The sequence below is a fragment of the Rhamphochromis sp. 'chilingali' genome, assembly GCF_963969265.1.
Source record: "Rhamphochromis sp. 'chilingali' genome assembly, chromosome: 18".
Classification (NCBI taxonomy): Eukaryota; Metazoa; Chordata; class Actinopteri; order Cichliformes; family Cichlidae; genus Rhamphochromis; species Rhamphochromis sp. 'chilingali'.
The window spans coordinates 18,017,992-18,038,240 of record NC_137945.1 but is presented as its reverse complement, the minus strand read 5'-3'; the positions used below and the strand labels follow the sequence as shown (position 1 = coordinate 18,038,240).

At 40.5% G+C, this 20,249-nt stretch overlaps 2 protein-coding genes across 8 annotated transcripts in view; both read left to right on the top strand.

Annotated features, from left to right (window-relative positions):
• Nucleotides 1-4,421: 4,421 nt before the first annotated feature.
• Nucleotides 4,422-11,930, top strand: tram1 (translocation associated membrane protein 1). The gene is made up of 11 exons (XM_080864298.1): nucleotides 4,422-4,692; nucleotides 6,948-7,011; nucleotides 7,853-7,974; nucleotides 8,056-8,172; nucleotides 8,258-8,316; nucleotides 8,399-8,483; nucleotides 8,675-8,745; nucleotides 8,911-9,015; nucleotides 9,087-9,230; nucleotides 9,671-9,822; nucleotides 10,405-11,930. The coding sequence occupies exons 1-11, from the start codon at nucleotides 4,570-4,572 to the stop codon at nucleotides 10,473-10,475; spliced, it is 1,113 nt and encodes a 370-aa protein (XP_080720424.1). The 5' UTR covers nucleotides 4,422-4,569; the 3' UTR covers nucleotides 10,476-11,930.
• Nucleotides 11,931-16,226: 4,296 nt separating this feature from the next.
• The window catches only part of ncoa2 (nuclear receptor coactivator 2), a 63,907-nt gene continuing 59,884 nt past the window's right edge, over nucleotides 16,227-20,249 (top strand). For 2 of the 7 annotated variants that reach the window (XM_080864980.1, XM_080864979.1), the window contains exon 1: nucleotides 16,229-16,454. The gene's annotated coding sequence lies outside the window, so the exon portion shown is untranslated. Of the gene's footprint in view, nucleotides 16,455-17,060; nucleotides 17,117-20,249 lie in introns of those variants that run through there. The other 5 variants (XM_080864978.1, XM_080864976.1, XM_080864981.1 and 2 more) reach the window with 5 other exon arrangements.

Here is a 20,249-nt window from a genome sequence, read left to right as displayed (position 1 = left end):
TTTATGTTCAGGTAGCTGATTTATAAAATTTTCAGATGTCATTTACAGATCTGTTTGATAATATTCAGTCTACACAGTTATCATTGCGTGTTATCACACTGAAATCAGGCTACAACAAACACACACAAGCATTTTAACTTACCAGTGCACTCTGAGAGGAGAGAGGTGTTCATTCAGGGAAGGAAACTGTAAATGCCGCTGTCCTTTCTCTTTTAAAGGGCTCCACCTCACATAACTATACAGTCAGGTCGGAAATGTGTATACGTGTATAGGAACAGGGTCACAGTTCACACTTCCCTGTAACAGTTTCATATCTGATATCACCAGCAAGTGACGAAATGCCCGGGTTTCCACATATTTTAAAACTTGATAACAGAAAACTCGTGCACGACGATCTGTGTACATACCTTTTAATTGCTCTGAGCACATAGGCGTAGACAGGTGAAGTTATGTAACACCTCAGCGGATTTCCTGTAATCTGAATGATTACTGCAAGCATGTGATTACCTTTGCCTGAGCTCAATAAGCAGCTTGCCCTTCCCTTTTTCCAAAAGTGAAACATAGAAATGGCAAAAATAGAAATTAGTTTAAAAAAATAAATAATATATTGATAGATAAACATTGATATTGGCATAACAATGACTACTGTAGCTTCCTTTTATGACAACAGGCACAGGATCCTCACTGTAAGTTTTTGGATCTTGTCAAATATTCAAATAGGCTAAATCATATATTCATATGTTTTTCATTTGTTCATAAGGGAGCCAAGATTTGAGTTCCTCCCTTGCTATATACATAAAAATCACATGAGGGCAACAAACACTGTGGCCTGAGGCCGGGTGTGGCTTTGCCCTGTATATTTTCTGAGTCAAATAAGCAGCTGATATCATTAAAACCTCTGGCATATTGATCAGAGGAAGGTGTTAATCAGTTTCACCTGCTTTAGTGTTAATGAAATTAACAACAGGTGCACTAGAGGAGCAACAATGAGACAGTGTCCTAAACAGACCACTGACATTTTTCCCTCTTTGTTTTTTCTGACTGTTTGTTCACTAGTTTTGCATTTGGCTAGGGTCGGTGTGACTACTGATATCATCAGCCGATACCTGGACCCTACAGAGGTTGCACAGGCAATCCGCCTTCTCCAGGATGGCACATCAATATGTACCATTGCCAGAATATTTGCTGAGTCTAAGTCTAAGAGCATGGAGGAGATTCCAGGGGACTTATTCTATTCAGTTATTCTAGAAGCTGAATAGGGCCTTAACCCATCAGCAGGACCGTAACTGTTTCTTTGTGTAAGGAGGAACAGGATGAGAACTGCCAGAGCTACAAAATGACCTCCAGCAGGCCAGTGAAGTGAATGTCTTTGTCAAGACAAACTTCATGAGCGTGGCCTGAGGGCCTGATGTCCTCTTGTGGGCTCTGTGTTCACTGCCTGGTACAGTGAAGCCTGATTGGCATTTGCCATAGAATACCAGAGTTGACCATCTCTGGTGCCCTGTGCTTTTCACAGACAAGAGCAGAATCAAACTGGGCATGGAGAATGTTATGCTGTAACATTGTTCATCATGTCTGGTTTGGTTCCTCCTGGCATGCCACAATTCCCAACCTCGTGAACAGAGTTAGTTCCTGGAGGATGGAACTGATACCATTGATTGACCCCCACACTCACCTGATCTAAATCCAACAGAACACCTGTGAGACATCATGTTTCAGTCCATCTGACGCTACCAGGTTGCACCTCAGGTTGTACAGATCTGAGAAGAGATCCACCCTGGACGCCATCATCATCTCATTAGGGGCATGCCCCGACTTTGTCAAGCATGCATACAAGCACTTGGGGGCCAAAATGGACTCATTTGCCACAACATTTTTTGGGGTGTTTCTGAATTCAGCCCTCTGTCGGATGATTATTTCTATTTCTATCAAATGGTGTGGCATCCTTTCATTCCAAGCACATGAACCATCCTGTATCACTGTGGGTATCCAGCATTATTTTTCCCCCACTGATAGTGATGGGTCGGTTGCGAACGAAATGGCTCTTAGAGCCGCCTCTTTGACGTGAACGACTTGAGCCGCTCCTTATCGCGAGCCGTGTTTTTTTTTTTTCCTTTCGCTCACCCTCTCTCTTGCACTTTTTTTTCGCTTCACTCCGCATGCAGCCTTGTGCTTTGCGCTGGGCAGAGGGGGGAGGGGCGGTGGCAGTAGCACAGGAACAGAGCAGGAGGGAGAGAGAGAGAGAGAGAGAGAGCCAGGGACAACAATGTCACAATAGAAAGGTATAGTAATCATCCACAACTAGTTTCAGTTGCAGATGATAAAGGATTCAGAAAGTTTGTTCATGCAGGCCCATATGACAGAGAATATGCATCTTCTTTTTGTTTTCATATTTTCATTTATATTTAATTGTGTTATGGTTTGCAGTGTTTTGTGTTGTGTCACTTTAAATTTGTAAAAGGAAAAAGCTGAAAATTTAAATAGTTAAAAGTTGAAATGTGAATAGTTGATTTTTGTATTATATGATTTATTTATTACATTTTATGTGGAGTGAATAAATAAAAGTATATTTACGGTGGCCTCTACAGACAAAGCACATACAAACTTCAAATCACGTAAAAACACGTAAAAACTCCAAAACACGTAAAAACACGTAAAAACTCCAAAACACGTAAAAACCTCAGAAGCACATAAAAATTCAAAACACGTACAAAAGACAACAGAAGTGCTCCAGGATGCTAGGGGCAGTGTTGAACTTTTGTTACCTAGTGACTACACAAGCCAGCAAGTACCAACGACCGGATTTGGTGTATGGTAGTAACAGGTAAATGTACTTTTTTTATTATTATTATTTGACTATATATGAATGCTTGTGTATAAATACACAAACAATACACATATGCTTTCAATTGTGTAATTTAAATGATCTAGGTCAGCGGTCCCCAACCCCCGGGTGAGTCGTTTGGTACCGGGCCTCGAGAGTTGAGGCTCAGGTGTGAAATGTATGGTTTTCAGGGTTTTTATCGGTTTTCAGCGTTATTTTGTTATCGTTTTTATCATTTACTCTGTTTTCCTGGGTCTTTTCACGTGTGTTATGAATAAATCTTCTTTTTTTCGGTACCGGTACTAGTTTTATTTTGTTGTATTTATCCGCGACACCTTAAAGGCCAGTCTGTGAAAATATTGTCGGGCATAAACCGGTCCGTGGCGCGAAAAAGGTTGGGGGACGCTGATCTGGGTAGCTCTGTTTTGGAAGTTCAGTTCATGCTAGAAATGTGTTTTGGAGTTTGTACATGTTTTGTCTCTAGGGGCCACCGCATATATTTATATATAAACATATATAAATAAAACCACTTTTCTTTTTTACATTAGTAATTCATTTTGTGCATAATTTTATATTATTGTTAATAATAAATTAATTAAAGCAACAAAACAACCTGAAGAGCCGGTTCGGAGCCGAAAGAGCCAGCTCTTTTTAGTGAGCCGAACCGAAAGAGCCGGTGTTGTGCCAAAAACTGATTTCCGGTATTTGCCAAAAACTGATTGCTCGTATTTAAACTGCTATAAGTAACTTGTTGGGCTATAATATGTGAAACATATGTCAAATGCATCCCTTATGGATGACAAAGTCATCTTGAGCCACAAACAACATTCGTGTAACAAGGTAGAAGCCGCAATCAGTTTTTGGCAGTGACTTTTATATAACCTTTATTTATGCAGTTAAAAAAATCTCATTAACATTAAAATGTCTTTTGTAAGAGTAAGTTGGCCAAGAGCACAGCAGAAATGGCAGCAAATATTACAATAGTTCTGTAAAAATATTTTAAGTGGGGATAAAGGACCGGATTGGTTATAATGTAAGTACAATAACACAGAGTTGTAAAGATACTTGAAAAACGGATAATTTTTAAATTCTCTATATAACCCCTTTGTAAACCCTGTTCACCGAAGTCTATTTACGAACATACGTAAAGATATTACACATAAAAAATACACAGAAACACTGGAAATCAGTTTTTGGCAGACAATCACTTTTTGGCACAACACCGGTTCTCTAAAAAGAGAAATCCCATCACTACCCACTGAGTTTTCTTTCTTTCTTTTTTTTGACCAGTGTATATTTGCTCATAAATTGTGTTTTTCCCTATCCTTTAACAAAATGACATAAGAGTGCAAACTAATTCTCACTATCTACTTTATGAAGGTGTGGCTTGGTCCAGGTTATTTTTAGAGTAAATTAAGCAGCTGATATGATAGAAAATATTTTAAGGGAAGGCTTTCTCCAGCCACTAAACTCAGCTTACATCTTGTACTCCGAACCTCTAGGCAGCGACAGAGAGCCCCAGCTGTTACTCTCCTGTGCGTAAAGATGGCTCGTTGGTCAGGCGCACCAGCTCTATCCGTGGACCCTCCCACTAGTGGAAGAGTGACACGCCATTCAATTGCTGCCTGGCCCGCTGCATGTAGGAAACAGGAGGGAGCTTTGAGCACAAGGATATCTTACTATCAGGCAGGAGGAGGGAGAAAACCCGGCTACAGTGAAGCAAAAGTTGGACGAATCGCGTCGACATGGGGATCCGAAAAAAGACTAACAAGAATCCGCCGGTGCTGAGCCATGAGTTTGTCATCCAGAACCATGCAGATATTGTTTCCTGTGTTGCTATGGTGTTTCTCCTCGGCTTGATGTTTGAGGTGAGTCCACATGTTGAATGGCTTATTTTAAACTGTGGATCACTCGAGGGATGCTCGGCAGGAAAAGTGAGGGGGATTATCGCTAGAATGAATGCCGAATACTCCCAATCGGTTCTCATGAGAACTGACATGGCTGTCTGATCTATTCTTCACACTACTTCCTCTCGTAATCGAAACTTTTCCCCATCACGATGGCCTCGCGTTTGCGTTTCATTCCAGAGCGTTCTAACCTCACTCAACTGCTCTCGGGTAATGTTATTTACAGTGACTAAATATGAGGTTTTTTTAAAGCGTCGTGGGAACTATTTCACTCACATCTGGCTGCTTTCCCACCTAAAATTCGACAAGCTATTTAAGAAAAAAAAATCATCGACACTAAGGCCCGCGGATCGAGTATGCACGCAAAAAGAAAATCAAAAACAAAAGTATTTTTTTGCGATATGTTTTGCAGAAATTTCCCATCAAGCGGCAAGTTTGCATTGCAGCACTTTATCGAGCTCAGTGGTTACGGTGTTTGGCAACACTCTGGACTTGGGTTAGTTTGTATGTGTTACGTGGCAATCGCGCAGCGGTTCACACAGCGCTGTCATCACCGAAACCCGCTTTCTCCGTCACTCAAAGTTGTCACCGGAGCTGGGAGAGCGCTTCAGACGCGACCGGACACAGCGAGCTGACACACGGGATCGTGTCACACAGCACGGCAGTGTCTTAACGCGCTTCAATCTGGTCTGCTTTGAAGCAAATGTGCGTTAATGTCAAAGCGCGTTTCATCCAAGGCGGAAAAAAAGCACCACCGCTGCTGGTGTCCAGCCGGCCATAATTAAAACCGCTTCCTGTTTGTACTTTCCAAAGTAAAACTCCTGGGAACTACGTGCTGTTGGCAGCGTGGATGTTGAAAAGCGTGATATTTGCAGGAATTGTTAGATTTATCTGTGCTACTTTAGCTTTAGCTCTTTTTTTCTTTGCTTTGAGATATTTATTTGTTGCAAGCCGGGTTGTCTTGCTGTGAAGGACTAATATGCAACTTCCAACTGATATCTCATTAGCTGCCTGCCTTGATTAAGTTATCTTTACTTTCAGTGAGGGTAAGGAGTTTGTTGCTCTACATAATTCACATTTAGTGTCATGCATTATCTCGTGTTCTTAAATTTTCTGACTAAAAATATTGTATACAAAAAAATACATAAGCAAAATGAAAGTAAAACAATTGGAAGGCATAGAAATGTCAAGTATTTGTACCTGTTGTTTTGCTTTCTGTTATAGTTTTCCCTCTTTAGGCCAGGAAAACAAATATCTCCACTATAAATATAACTATAACTGCACAAAATTAGTGGGACACAAAGGAAAAACTCTGACTTCTTGTATTAGTAAAAGCCTTTTTACTCATATGGACACGAGTATCTGGCCACCTACACACTGCACCTGCAGGAGCTTTTATGACATCCCATTCTAAGTACATAGGTATTACATAATATGGAGTTGGTCCCCACCCCCCCTTCCTTTGCAGCTACGACAGTGTTCGCTCTTCTAGGAAGGATTTCCACAAGAGTTTGGAGTGTGTCTGTGGAAATTTTTGCCCTTTTATCCAGAAGAGCGTTGTGCTGAACGAGAGGCCCTCGCTCAAAGTCTTTCTTTCAAAGAGGTTTTTGTTTTTGTTTTTTTAGATCAAGGTGGCACAGTCAAGTTCTTCCTAACCAAACGCATCCACCCGTTTTCCTTGCTTTATACACGGGGACACAGTTGTCCTGGAACAGAAAAACTCCTCCCCAAACTGTTCCCACAAACCTGGAAAAACCTAGAATTGTCCAAAATGGCTCGGTAAGATTTAAGATTCACTGGGGCTAAAGGGCCCAGGGGCCCCCAAAACAACCCCACAGCATTCAGTGATTAAAAGATAAGGGCCAGAATCTTTTGTCTATATGGTGTATAGCTTAATAAAAAGACTTTTACTAATATAAACTCTAAGTGTTTTTTTCCACTGTGTCTATTGTGCAGAAAAGTTGTGTTTATAGTGATGATATGTTTGCTTTCCTGGACCGAATAGGGAAAAGCATAACAGAGAAAGCAAACAGGTAAAAATACTGAATATCGGTAAGTTTGTGTTAAACATAACAGCATTAACGCAGGTGTGTTATATTACCACTATATTCATACACATCCTAAATGTATTATTTCAATTTTTAATAAGCATTTTGACTTGTATTTTGTACAATTGCTGTCTGACTGAGATTGACACGACTGCCTTTTGTCTGCAGGTCACCTCTAAGTTTGCAGTCTTCTTCATAACTGTCCAGTACAACGTCACCATATCAACAAATGGTAGGTTAACCAATGGTGTGTGGGGAGAACAGATGTTTCAGTGCAGTACTTTCTTTTACTTGCTGCATTCCTCTCATTTGGATTCTAAAGTGGCACTTACGCAGCCCTGCACAAACCCATTTCAGGGTTCTTCCCCCCCCTGCTTCCGAGCTAAATTTAGTCTGCCTGATTTATAAAGTTCTCTTGTGGCAAGGTTGCGCCGGGCGAATATGGGCTAAGGTGTAATATAGGCCTCACAATCCGAGTCCTGCTCCTTTCAAGGTTAACAGAATCTCTGCCAGCTGACTTCAGATACCGACACTGCAGGACCTGTTCGTGCTGTGTGTGGTGTGCAGGCTTCCAGCTCGGTGATTCAGCTCTTATCTGCTGCACCTGACGACTTGCCGTATTCTGTAACTTATTTACAGCTCGAATCTCATGAGCCACATAGCATCCAGCGTCCTAATCTCTCTGCAGTGAGTGTTCTGAAACGATTTCAATGATGGCTGCTGTATTTTTGGATCGATTTCTTTGCGAGTTTCTGTAAATGATGACCAAAACCACTCAGTCCATCTAGAATACTTGCTGGGAACTGTGTTCACGTATCGGCTATATCTGTTTTTATGGACACTGAGCTCAAGGGTGCATGGAAATAAATGTAACTTTAGAAAACTAGAAGAGATTCAGCGTGTATATTAGTTCAAATACAGTCTCTTGCGTTTTCAAAGCGGTGTAATTCTGCACAGCCGGGGCTCACTAATCCAAACATCTCACTCCAGGAAAGCGCACCTGACATTTTGGATGTGAATCAATCACAGATGGGTGTTGATTTTTCACTCTGCGTGACTTTTGTGTGCTGCAGAAGCACCAGAGGAGACTGCCGTGAACCACTTCCACCACGGGATCAAGGACTTGGCAACTATCTTCTTCTACATGCTGGTGGCTATCATAATGCATGCCATTATCCAGGAGTATGTGCTGGATGTAAGTGGGATAAAGACACGGAGTTAAGGTCATCTCTGTTAGAAACTGTTCTGTATTGTTCACTGCTGGTCATCTTTGCAGAAAATCAACAGGAAGAAGCACTTCTCCAAAACCAAACACAGCAAGTTCAATGAGTCCGGCCAGCTCAGCGCCTTCTACCTCTTCTCCTTTGGTTGGGGCACAAGCATCCTGCTCTCTGTACGTACAATAGCCAGCTGCCTTTGGTTTTTGTTTGCTTATGCCTGGCCCCATAAAACATACTTAAAAGCTTGCTTGTTCTTAGGAAAACTTCCTGTCCAATCCAGTCAGCCTGTGGGAGGGTTATCCGCATACACTGATGCCGTAAGTTGTGATGCTGATTGTGGAAATTCATCAATCATTTGGGACGTTTCTAAGCTTTTTGTAATGTCTCGCTTTCTTTCAGATTCCAGATGAAATTCTACTACATCTGTCAGCTGGGCTACTGGCTGCATGCTCTACCGGAGCTGTATTTCCAAAAGACAAAGAAGGTAAGAGGACGTGCGGAGCCAGTCGCTTTGGGATGGGACGATGCGACGCAGTTTCCTGTTTGACTTCCACGGCCGAGCCGCATTGTTTCAAAGTCTCATCATCCTCTCGCTTAAATCACCATGTGCAGAGCCGCACTGCTGTAAATATTTTGACCATGTTTGGCCTCCCACCCTTTGTGTTTACTGTTTAGGAGGATATTCCACGCCAGCTTGTGTACATCTCCCTGTACCTGGTGCACATCGCTGGCGCCTACATTCTAAAGTAAGAAGCGCCCACTGTAGAAAGCCTTTAATTAAGTGTGTGAGTTGGTGTGGCTTGTGTTTGTACACTGCCCTTTAGGAGAAAGTTTGTGGTGTCCTTGTGGGGTTTTTTTTCCTGTCATTTGTAATGAAAAACTCTCTAAAGATGTTTCTTTGTGTGTTACAGCCTGAACCGCCTGGGTCTGGTCCTCCTTGTGTGTCATTACTTTGTCGAGCTTCTGTTCCACATTTCCCGTCTGATCTACTTCAGCAATGAGAACAGGCAACTGGGGTGAGTTCACTATTAGGAGGTTTTAGCTCGAAAGAGGGCAAAGTCTTAAAACTTGTCCTCTTGTTTTGCAGTTTCACCATTTGGGCGGTCTTGTTTGTCCTCGGACGGCTGCTCACCCTGTCCCTATCTGTCCTCACCGTGGGCTTTGGCCTCTCCACAGCTGAGAACCAAGGTTTCGATTGGGCCGCAGGAAACTTTAACGTCCTTTTTGTTCGGTAAGTGTTTCTGAGAGTAGAAACTGAAATATCTGAACTTGCAAACGGAGCTGAAATTAATTTCTTTTGCTCGGACAACCTTTTTTAAAATGTGTATTTCGTGGAGATTGAAGCTAAATTTCTTGATATTTTTTTTAAAAATTCATGTGCGGCAAATGCAAATTTGTAAGAAGCGCTCATAGACTGCTCACAGTGGAGACGTGAGGCCTTCTTTGTAGACCTTTAAGAGCATGTTGTATAGAGCTAAAATAAACCTACAGCAAGAACATCGTCATACAACAGGAAGTGCACTCCTGCGTCCATAAATGAGCATGACGCGCAACCACAATGCATCTTGTGCTAAGCAGATTAAACACTTCCTACTTTGTTTTTGTGTGCCGTTTCTACCAGTGTCTTGTGCGTAAGATAAAGTGCGATGCTTTTATCCCTCTCTCTACTAGGGTAACTGTCCTGGCTGCCATCTGCCTCACACAGGCCTTTATGATGTGGAAATTTATCAACTTTCAGCTGCGCCGGTGGAGAGAGCATGCCCAAGCTCAGACCTTGAAAAAGAAACAAGCTCCTTCCAAGAGCAAATCAAAGAAAGACAAAGGTGAGAGCACGAGCATGAATTAGCTCCCTATTTGCAAAAACATGGCTGGAGGTTCCTCTCCCAGGATTAATTAAGCTTACAACTTTCCATATTTAAAGCATAATATCTAGCTGTTTTTTTTGTGTGTGTAAATAATCCTTTCATGCCCTAGACTGGCTTGAATGTAACTCTACACCTTTCTTTCTTGGAGTATGTTCGGCTTTGTGGTGCATATGCAAATTAGTCCTCATCTCCAACTCCACCTACCCTTCTACCACTCACTTCCAGTGCCATCATCATAGGTGCTTGCATTCAGCTCAGCTTGGACTATGAAACTGTTCTGTAGTAAAATAGCGTGGGCAGTGTTTATGTACGATAAAAGGAATTGTAGTGGAAAACTGCCCTGAGTGCTCAGAGTAGAAAAGCACTATTTGAACACAGCTCTCATTCACACAGTGGGATCACCACAGTTGTTCTTTAAAATACACGATTAAATGTCTTTTATTTTTCAGTTTTTCAAATGACAAAACAGTACATAACTTAAAGGCTTGTCTGCTCTTTCACATTTTTGATCTCTCCTTTTTTTTTTTTCTTTTTTTTTAGCCAACGGAGTAAATGGAGTTAACTCTCACCAAGCTGATTCACCAAGAGCCAGAAAAGAGAAATCCTCATAAAACATTCCTCTCAGCCCTTTCCATCGCCTCCCCACCTCAGAGAGCTCTCCTCTCACTCTCTGTCCCCTCCTCACGTCCGGCCCAGCAGATCCTCCGGCTCCTTGATCTACGACACGCATCTTCAGCTCCCACACACGACTGACCTCCCAGCTGGACTTCAAGGACCAGAATGCAGCTTCGCTTCTCATCCAGCACACCGTCATTTCTGAATCTTTGCCCTGCTGTGCTATTGTGAATGAAAAGAAAACCAATTAAGAAAATAAACTATGAAAAAAAAAAAAAAAAAAGACCTTTATTTAAGAAGTGCCTATTGATACGGAGCGTTTTTTGTACAGAGTGTAATTTTAAAATTTCAGGAATGATCACTGCAGTGTTTTAATGTTTCTCCCATTTTATCTTTTCATGCTTTTTCTAAATACTGTGTATTTCAACTCGTCTCTTCTTTTTTTTTTTTTCGTCTCCTTTTATTTATAACCGCTCGCTCTGCTCCTTTTCTTTGCCACCGACTCCTGCCCCTCTGTGGGGGGATTTTGCAGACACTATATGTGAATTTCCCTGTAATGTCTCTTGTTTTCCCCTAAGTGAGGGATGCAAAAAGGAAACAAAATCTTATCTTTGTCTTTCAGATTAAGACTGGGGTCACAAATCGACTCAAACTCAGTGTTTTCTCCATTTCGTTCTTCAGCGGACACCTATAGATGGAACGTAAGGTAGAATATGGAGAATTTTAAAGTCCCCTTATGAATAAGAATAAAGGTGAGTGTGCAAAAAGCATTCGAGGAAAACAGGAGACATCTTTGTGTAATAATGTAAGTAGATTCACGGTTCAGTATTGTGCAAAACTGCCAGCAAAGTAACCTGATGTAGCATTAAGTGTCAGAGTTCAGAACAGCTTTGTACTGAGATCATAAACTGTTGCGTTTGTATCTATAGTTCTAAGAAATAAACACGCCTTGTGTTTTAGCTTTGGATGAGATGACTTTCTAAGAGAGACGGAAAAGACTTAATCAGGCAATATGTCGGTTTAGTGAGTTTGAATCGCTGTCTTGTATGATCCTGCCTCATTTGCTGTTTAAGTGGAATTGTTTCCCTGTGTTTGTATGGCCTGCTTGAAAAATGTTCACATGAATGACTTGTTGTAAAAGCATGGACCGAGAATGAAACATAACTATGTTTTGTTTAGCTTTTAACACCCCCCTCCCCTCCCTTTACCCTACTATTCACTGTGCCATATGAGCCTGGTTGATATGCCTTTTATTTACATGCCATAAGATAAATTTGCAAAGCTACAGAGAGCAATCAAATACGTTTTCAAGTAGTTTCCCAGTTAACACCGGCCTGTTCCAAAAGATTAACCCGTTGGGTATGCAGTGGTTGCCTTTAAGCTGCATGTGGATTTCTGAACCTGTCCTGAGGGGTTATCTTGATAAAGGAATAAAATGTATTGAAAACAAATTCTCGGAGTTGTGACTTGTGTATTATTATCCGTGTACACATTTTAGTTTTTATTTGAAGAAAGAGGCACACAGTTGAGATAACTTAGATGAAGCCTGGTATTTAACGTTTGAATGCAATCACTTCTTACATAGACGCAACACCTGCTGGGAACCTGGAGTGAAAAATCAAGAATAGTTCATTTCACTGATATTTAATGCGAAGGGGGCAGTGTTACGACAAATTATGCCTCAACACTGTATGAAGCTTTTATTTTAGACGCCGAAATTAAGATCTCTAATTGTTTCACTATACAAGTTAAAAGGGGGCTTTGTGTTTGTCGTGATTTTCTGTCACGTAGGTATGTGCAGTTGTGGTAAGAAGATGACATCCACTCACTATGGGTGTGAATTTCATGGTAATTTGGGGATTTTAATGATTTCTTTTAAATGTTTTTGGTTTGTTTTCCCAGGATTGGACAATTCAACGACATAAGTGGCTTCAAAAAACAAAACAAAAAAAACACACAAGAACTGGGTGCACAAGTTAAAATTTATTTTGGATTTTCTATAATCCGCATTGTCAAAAGTATATTTACATACAGCCCCACTAATTTTTGGTTAAGTGTCTTTTAGCAAGTTGGACCACAACCATATACTTTTAGTAGCCATCACAAGCTTCTGGCATAATTCTGGCTGGATATTTGACCGCTCTTCTTGGCACAATTGGTAGCATTTATTTCAATTGGTTGGTTTCCTGGTACAGACCAGACTTTGAAGCATAGCCCACAAACTTTCAATAGGGTTGAGGTCAGGGTTTGGGAAGGTCGTTGTAGAAGTACAATGTTAGCCTGCTTTATTCGTTCCAGAACAACTTTTGATGTGTGCTGTTGGATCATTGTCCTGTTGGAATACCCAGCTGTGTCCATTTTTCAAACATCTAGCTTTTGACTTGAGGTAAATTAGAAGAATTGGGAGGTAGTCCCCCTTCTTCATTATTCCATCCACTTTGTTCGATGTACCACTACCACTTGTACCAAACCAGACCCAGAGCACGATGTTATCACCACTGTGCCTGACAGTTGGTACAGTGTTCTTAGGGTTTGAAAGCGTCACCTTTACTACTCCAAATGTACCTCTTGTCATTGTGGCAAAATAACTCAATCTTTATCTTGTATGGCCATAAAACATTTGGTAGACTTGCAAATTTAAGTCAAGCTTGAAGGTGCTGATTTTGGAGCACAGGCTTCTTTCTTGGTCAGCTCCCTTTTAGCCCATTTTAATGTAAAACTTGATTCACCAATGGATAGCGGCACTGGTATTCTAGCAGTTTCCAGTTCATGGCAGATTTGACCCTTGGTGGTTCATGGTGGTGATTGTTCCTGAACATCATGAACAATTTCCTCTTATCTGAGGGTGATAATTTGGGTCTTCCTACAGACCATGACATTGGTATGTCCAAATAACTTGTATTTATGTACAGTTGTTTGAGCCAAAAATAAAGCTACAATTTTCGTTCTTGGATGTTCACTGAGGCAACTGGACGTTCCTATTGTTCGGAGTATTGATCAATCCAACAACTTCTGTCAAACAAATTAATTTTTGTGCTGGCAAAGAGAATTAACCTGTTATAGTCAATCACGATCACTAACGGGAAGTTAATAGGTCTTGGCCTCAAAGAAATCATTAAAAGCCCATAACTACTATAATGTTCATGCCCATCACGAGTGGATGTCAGCTTCTGACAACAACTAGTTATATGACAGAAAATTATGGACAACATGAGACCCCTCAAAACCTATATAATAAAAAAAGGTGTAAATTAATCTACAACTGAATACAAGACAGGAATGACTTATTTTACCACTCAAACAGCCAGTTTCAAGCTATACATCCAATGCTCTTCATACAGTTAAAACCACATGCCAGCCTTTTTGGTTTGTAGTTTCATACACAGGTAACGAAAAGCAATGTGTTTATCCCTACTGTAACTGATGCAGTCTTTGATGCCTAAAATCTGGGATATGGTCACTTTATGATTTATATATAGGAAATAGCTTTGCCTTCTTTTAATAGTTTTTCTCAAAAAAAAAAAAAAAATTTAAAATAAATAAATAAATATATATATATATATATATTATATATATATATATATATATATATATATATATATATATATATATATATATATATATATATATATATATATATATGTAGGCCACACACACGAAGCTATTTGCAGCTCAGGTATTTTGTTTGATCTAATTCAGATTCTCACCCTTTATATCCTGGCCAGTCAATTTTAGATTGATTTTTTTTTAATGCAAAATTGATTCCAAAGAGATTGTAAGTAAAATCTGTATAAAGCTACACAGATTCACACACACTTTTGGGACGTCTTCTAAATTACGCGGATAAACAGTAAATCTATTTCTATTGATTTCACTGCTCAGGGTTGGTCTCATTAAATATCTCTGTTAGTGAGCATGATGTGAACATGATTGTTGTATCTTCTCTGTTGGCGAGAGTGTGCATTCTTTCGAGGTGGAAGGATTCTCTGCGCCCAACATCTGGCTAGTAGATTAGAGGGGTTATATGTTATATTCATCTAGAAAGAAAAGATCAGGTACACCATCAGAAGAGCTGCTGGGAAAGTCTAGGTTACCTGGCAACCATTCATATCCTTTGTTGAAAGCATTGCAGCTGTTGTTATTAACACATAAAATGACGATTATTTTTTATATATATGATTGAGTAAGTATGCTAACGATGTCTGACTATGTCAAGGACATGTGAGAGAGTGGAAGACGGCGCTGGGTATCATGGCATGCCATCTCTCGCTTCTCTTGGTTCTGAAATATTTATGTTACCAGTTTTTAAGTTGTATTTTTTTCTGTATAGTTTTTATTTATTTATATATATTTTTTATCTTCAAATAGCTGCTTCATAAATAAAGTGATTATTATTATTATTATTATTATTATTATTATTATTATTATTATTATTATTATTATTATTAACATAATCAAACGGGTGGTAAAGGCCTGATTGTTTTTAAATAAAATATAATATTTAATAAATTGTAATAAGAAAAATCTAGGAAAAATAGTAAGGGCACCATAGTTATACCATAGTAATTACAATGTCTTTTGTTTTGTTTTATATATACACATCACATGCCATATCTTTGAAGATGTTTAGCCAAAGTTTCTTTTTTGACATTATTACAGAGTTACAGCAGCTTCACCAAGTACCACAAAGCAGTTGTTTCGTACTCCAAAAAAAAAAAAAAAAAAAAAAAATCGACTTCAGTGTGCTTTCTGTGTAACATTCACATTCCGATGAAAGCGAGTGGAGCAGCCAGGGTTCAAACCACCAACCTTGCAGTCAGTACATGATCTGCTCTAACCTCCTGAGCCACAACTGCCCTCTATATGTTAACTTCATTGAACTTGATTTGCAACATAAGAATGAAAAGGTTTGCAAGTCACACAAGGTAAAAATTCTAAGGTTGTAATTTTCAATTTCCATGTATTTCAAATAGGGTTAAAGGTCTCCGAGGGATTTCCATTCTAAGCCTAATTTTTCAGCTTTGCACCACTGGGAGGTGATGTTGTACAACTTTTAAATGTAAAGAAAACGCCTGCTTGCTCATTTGATCCACAGATAGTTGACCAGACAGTAAATCAAGGTAGCCAGATAAGCTGGAAACGCCTTGTCACATTTCCTAGGTTTTTAAAGCCCCTTTAGTATTTTTAAAGGTCCCTTTCGTTAAATAGCCACCAAAGTGGAATCGTGTGGTGAATAATCATGGCTTTGCTGTACATTTCCCTCATGCATTTACTGTATCTGACGAGTGTAATAGCGATTTTTAAACTAGGGTTAACCAGGACAGACCGAAATTGCACTTTTAGGGCTGTGGTTGAAGGGAAGCCCAACACTGCTTTCACCAGGCGTTTTATTCAAGGCACAGTGCTTACACACATCATTTATAGGCACACATAAATCTTTATGACCTTACATGTACACACATCTTGACGAGCCATTTCACCACAGCTCTGGGGATATTTTCTAAATATATACATAAAAATGCACTTGTTTCCTGTGTGAACCTGGAGTTGGGGAGTTGCTCGATCCGCGCATAAAAGTACAACACATTTTTGAAATATTATTGACACTGACGTGGCACAGTGGCGCGTCAAAGTAACTGCTTGTCAGATAAAATGTTGCCAAATCCGACGCCGATCAATCAAACTGCAAGTGGCCGGGTCATCGTGACAGGTAAATCGCCGTAGGACTGCTCACGAGTCCCCCGGTCGTAACCGAGCTCATAGCGCTGTGGAGCCCCCGTGATGTGGTGTGGCGTGTGTGTGGGGGGAGGATAGGATCGCTACCAGCCAGATAAACACTCGGCATTGGTTTGCAGAGCAGGAGTAACATGGCGGCACAGTTAGCCAGCAGAAATGTTGTTTCACTATCGCGAAGGTCAGAGCTGCTTCGGATAAGCGGAATTTAACAGCGAGGACACGGCCAAAAGTGTTAAATCGTAAGTAGCCACACGCTTTTGTGCTCCTTGTCGAGACGCGGCTTGGTGTTTTTGTTTTTATTTTCTATGGTTTTTTTTTGTGTGTGAAATCCGCTGAGCAGGAGCGAGAGGCTCTTCAAATCTCGGTTGTGTCTTGTCTGTCTGGCACAGGCTCTCGCTTCGGCGTTAGCTTAAATTAGCAAGCGCTAGCTGCTTGGCTAAGCTCGCCGCCTGTATCGGTGGTGTTTTCTGCAGCAAACTTAATTAGACGACACGGGCAAAAAGCGAGCCTTGAAGCGGGGAGTTACTGCAGCGTAGGCGCTCCGCTTTTTATTCGGCGGTGGCCGCATGTGAAATGGGCAAAAAGTGAAAATGCGAAGTGCACAACACTTTCATGTGTCATTGTGTGTGTGTGTGTGTGTTTTTTTGTTTTTTTTTTGTGCTGAGTGAGCTAGAGACCGTGCCTACAACACCGGACGAAGTTCGCCAGGGTAAGCAGGAGCCCAGTTAGCATGCTAACGATGTAGCCGCACAGGCTGGAGTCCCTTTTTTTAATGTTTTCCTTTTTTTAACGTTGTTGTCAGAAAACGTGAGTCAGGACAGTTCCCATCACCATGTGCTTGAGCGGGCTGTTGTTGTTTGTTGTTGTACTATCCAAGCCTCATTACTACTTGACACATTAGGTAAGTTGGCGATTCCCCCCCTTTTTCTAGGGAGCATAGACTACTTTTTTGTTTTGTTGTTGCTGGTTTTCATTTCTTTTTTTCTTTTTTTTTCTGAACTAATGTTTCTCCTGTGTTTGACGGTACTACTCGTGGACTTGGTTACAGCAGTCAGAATCAGCGCTTTGTAACTGTAACTTTGTAGCAGTTTAAGTCAGTGTCAAAGTTGCCCATGGACACATGGTCACATGACACGAGCACAGATTGGAGGGTTTTTTTTTTTTTTGTAGTGTATTTTGGCCTTGCTTTAAAAGGGTAAAATTGCCATGGATTCACACATGCACCAGTCGCATGATGGTGGAGGAAGGAACTTAATCTGGAATACAGTTTTAGGCATTAATGCAGTGTGTGTGTGTGTGTGTGTGTGTGTGTGTGTGGTGGGTCTGCTTGTGTGTTGCATTGTTGTGCCTGTGTTGAAGGAGTGCAGCACTCTCCTTTTTAAGGGCCCCTCTTGCATGACTGATTCTGGACTATACAGACAACACAGCCATTTCAATGTCTGTCAACTGTTCTCTCAGTAATGCTGCAGGAGCGCATCCCGTGGAACCAGTTGAGCAGTTTCTGTTGCATCCCTCTCCCCACCTGATTGTGCACAGGGCTTGTCACATCACCAATACGAGATTTAACATGACATGCTGTCCAGCTGCAGGTTTGACTGTGGCTTCACTGCTTATATGGAAATGGGATGAGATGGGAGTCTGTCAGATCTCACAGTAGTCATATGCAAATTCTGGAGAAGATGTAACAGACAGAAAAGTGTATGTGTGCTGCTGTGCATGTATGTCTGCATGCATCTTGTAATCATACATCTGAAGTATGACCAGAGGAATATGCAAAAAGTGTATTTCTTTAACTTATTGTGGGGGTTTTTTTCAACCCCCCCATCCATGTATGCATGTGTTGTGTGTAAACCGCTTTGAAAGTATCCCTCTTTGCAAGCCTGAACAGCATTTAATCTCCAAGGCATAGAAGTTGTTGACTTTGTAGTTTGCACAGAAAGAAAATTGTTCAGGTATTTCAGTGTGTGGTGGATCGAGGCAGATTAAACTGTTCGTCCTTGTGAGAAAGTAAAGATGTCCTCCTGAGCTGACCCGATTTAAATTTTCAGGCTGTATTAGATAAGGGGTGTGGATCTCTTGTATGACGTGTATGTGACAGCCCACTACTGGTTAAAGGAATGCAGTCCTATTCAGAGGCAAACCTGCTTTCCAGCACTGTTGTTAGATGCCTGTATGCTTTTTGTCTAGTTTAAAAGAGGAGACATACTAGACTACTGAAGAAAGGGGGGGGGGGGAAGAGAAAAAAGGAAAATATTTTTGTATAGCTTTCACTGAACAGAGTGAAAGAATGACTGCTGGGATTCACACAAGCATGTAAGCAAGTATGTGGATGTTTATACAAGGATAACTGGGTGGAAGTTTTCTCACACTCACTTGGCACTATTTGTGCGATGGGCGTTTCCTAAAAGGAGAACTCAGCCTGAGCGCATTGTAAACTGCAGCTCCAGCAACAGGTGTGTGGCACAGACGTGCTGGTCACGTCACATGATTCAGAATCAAGCCTTTCTCCTGCATACTTGCTTTCTTTTTGTTGTCTCACTTGGTGACAGACTTTTTGTATATTGCCCTTAAGGTCCTTGTGGCGTCCTACTGCCTGTTAACCGTGTGTTCATAATTTCCTAAATCAAGCCAATATGTTGCTGTGAACTTGGAGATAAGCCCCTCCTAATATACGTGCTGACTTTTGTCCTATTGTGAGTTGCTTTGTGTCACACGAAGTGATACTGTATTAACTTGACCTTTGTTCTGCTGCATTTGTGTTGCCAATTCTTGGCTTTTTATTTTTTATTATTCCATTATCACAGCTGGACTAATATCTAGCCCCAGTAATGGGTCTATTTTGGATTTCAGTGCAATTATAGAATTGCATGCAACTTGTGTGTTTAGTGATTTGTACAGACTTTCATTCAAAATGTCATCTTTGGCTGTGAATGAATATAACTGAATTTTAGGGAATTTAATATTTGTCAGGCAAAGCAGGGCATATGAAGACAACTTTGACAGTGGTAAAGGAATGATCGATTTATTTATTTAGATACAGGGTGTATCAAAAAGTATAAAACAATTTCAAAGTGCTTTAAATCAGTGGGTGTTCACGGGTTAGCCTTTGAAACACGTACTGTTGAGAAAGAGGGGATTTGTGAGTTTCACGTGGTTGCTGGTAGGTAGCAGTGGCTGCAGTGATGCCAGATGTGCTTGGAAAACATGTGAAAATTGAAAGTTTTGTATGTAAAACTGTATATTTAGCCATATTTTTTACAACTTACTGCAAGCTTATGTGTCTGTTACTTTGAAAAATATAGTCTTTTGAAACCAGATTATTATTTTTTTGATACACATTGTTTTTATTGACCGATAAGTTGGCAAGCTAAGTTTTCCATTAACCTGTAAAGAAAATCCTCCCACAGCACTATAAACAGTTTTGTTAGACCTGGTGGGGGGAAAAAACTGTAATGATGTCTGTGGTCATGTTGCAATTTATAAATGCTGTTAAGACAGTAAAATAATATATAACAATAATAATAATATGTGATTCTGTTAAGTTTGAGTCCTGTCACAGGGTCTGCCTGCCATAACTCTTATCACTGTGGTCACCTGTGGTCTCAGCTCGTTTTCAGTTTTATTTTATTTTATCTTACTTTATTTGTACAGTGTGAATAACTATACCACATGCGCAGGTGAATTCCTAAATCATAAGCTTCCTGTAATCTTTGTCCATTGGTATTTGAAAGGAGAGGTAGCACTCAGATGCTGGCAAAATTACTGCTTCGCATTTTAGGGGATGGAAGATTGTAATTCAGTATGATCAATTAAGCTAAACAATCGCATAAATTCTTAACTAAACTTTGAGAGGCATGCAGCAAAGAGAGATGTGTCAACATGACGCTCGGATAATGTTGCCATGGGTAGTTTCACAGCTGACATCTGGCACCCTGACATGTGTTCAGACAAATGTGTTTTTAACAAGAGAGGGGAAAGACAGCACTAGCATCAACAGGTTCTGATTGACGCTGCATTGGACACACAGAAACTAG

What these genes read in the sequence shown, in the direction of transcription:
- tram1 (XM_080864298.1), top strand. Translation starts at nt 4,570, where the DNA reads ATGGGGATCCGAAAAAAGACTAACAAGAATCCGCCGGTGCTGAGCCAT. An exon ending in GCACAAGCATCCTGCTCTCT is followed by an intron (nt 8,173 to 8,257) that starts GTACGTACAATA and finishes GCTTGTTCTTAG; the next exon opens with GAAAACTTCCTGTCCAATCC. An exon ending in TATCCGCATACACTGATGCC is followed by an intron (nt 8,317 to 8,398) that starts GTAAGTTGTGAT and finishes GCTTTCTTTCAG; the next exon opens with ATTCCAGATGAAATTCTACT.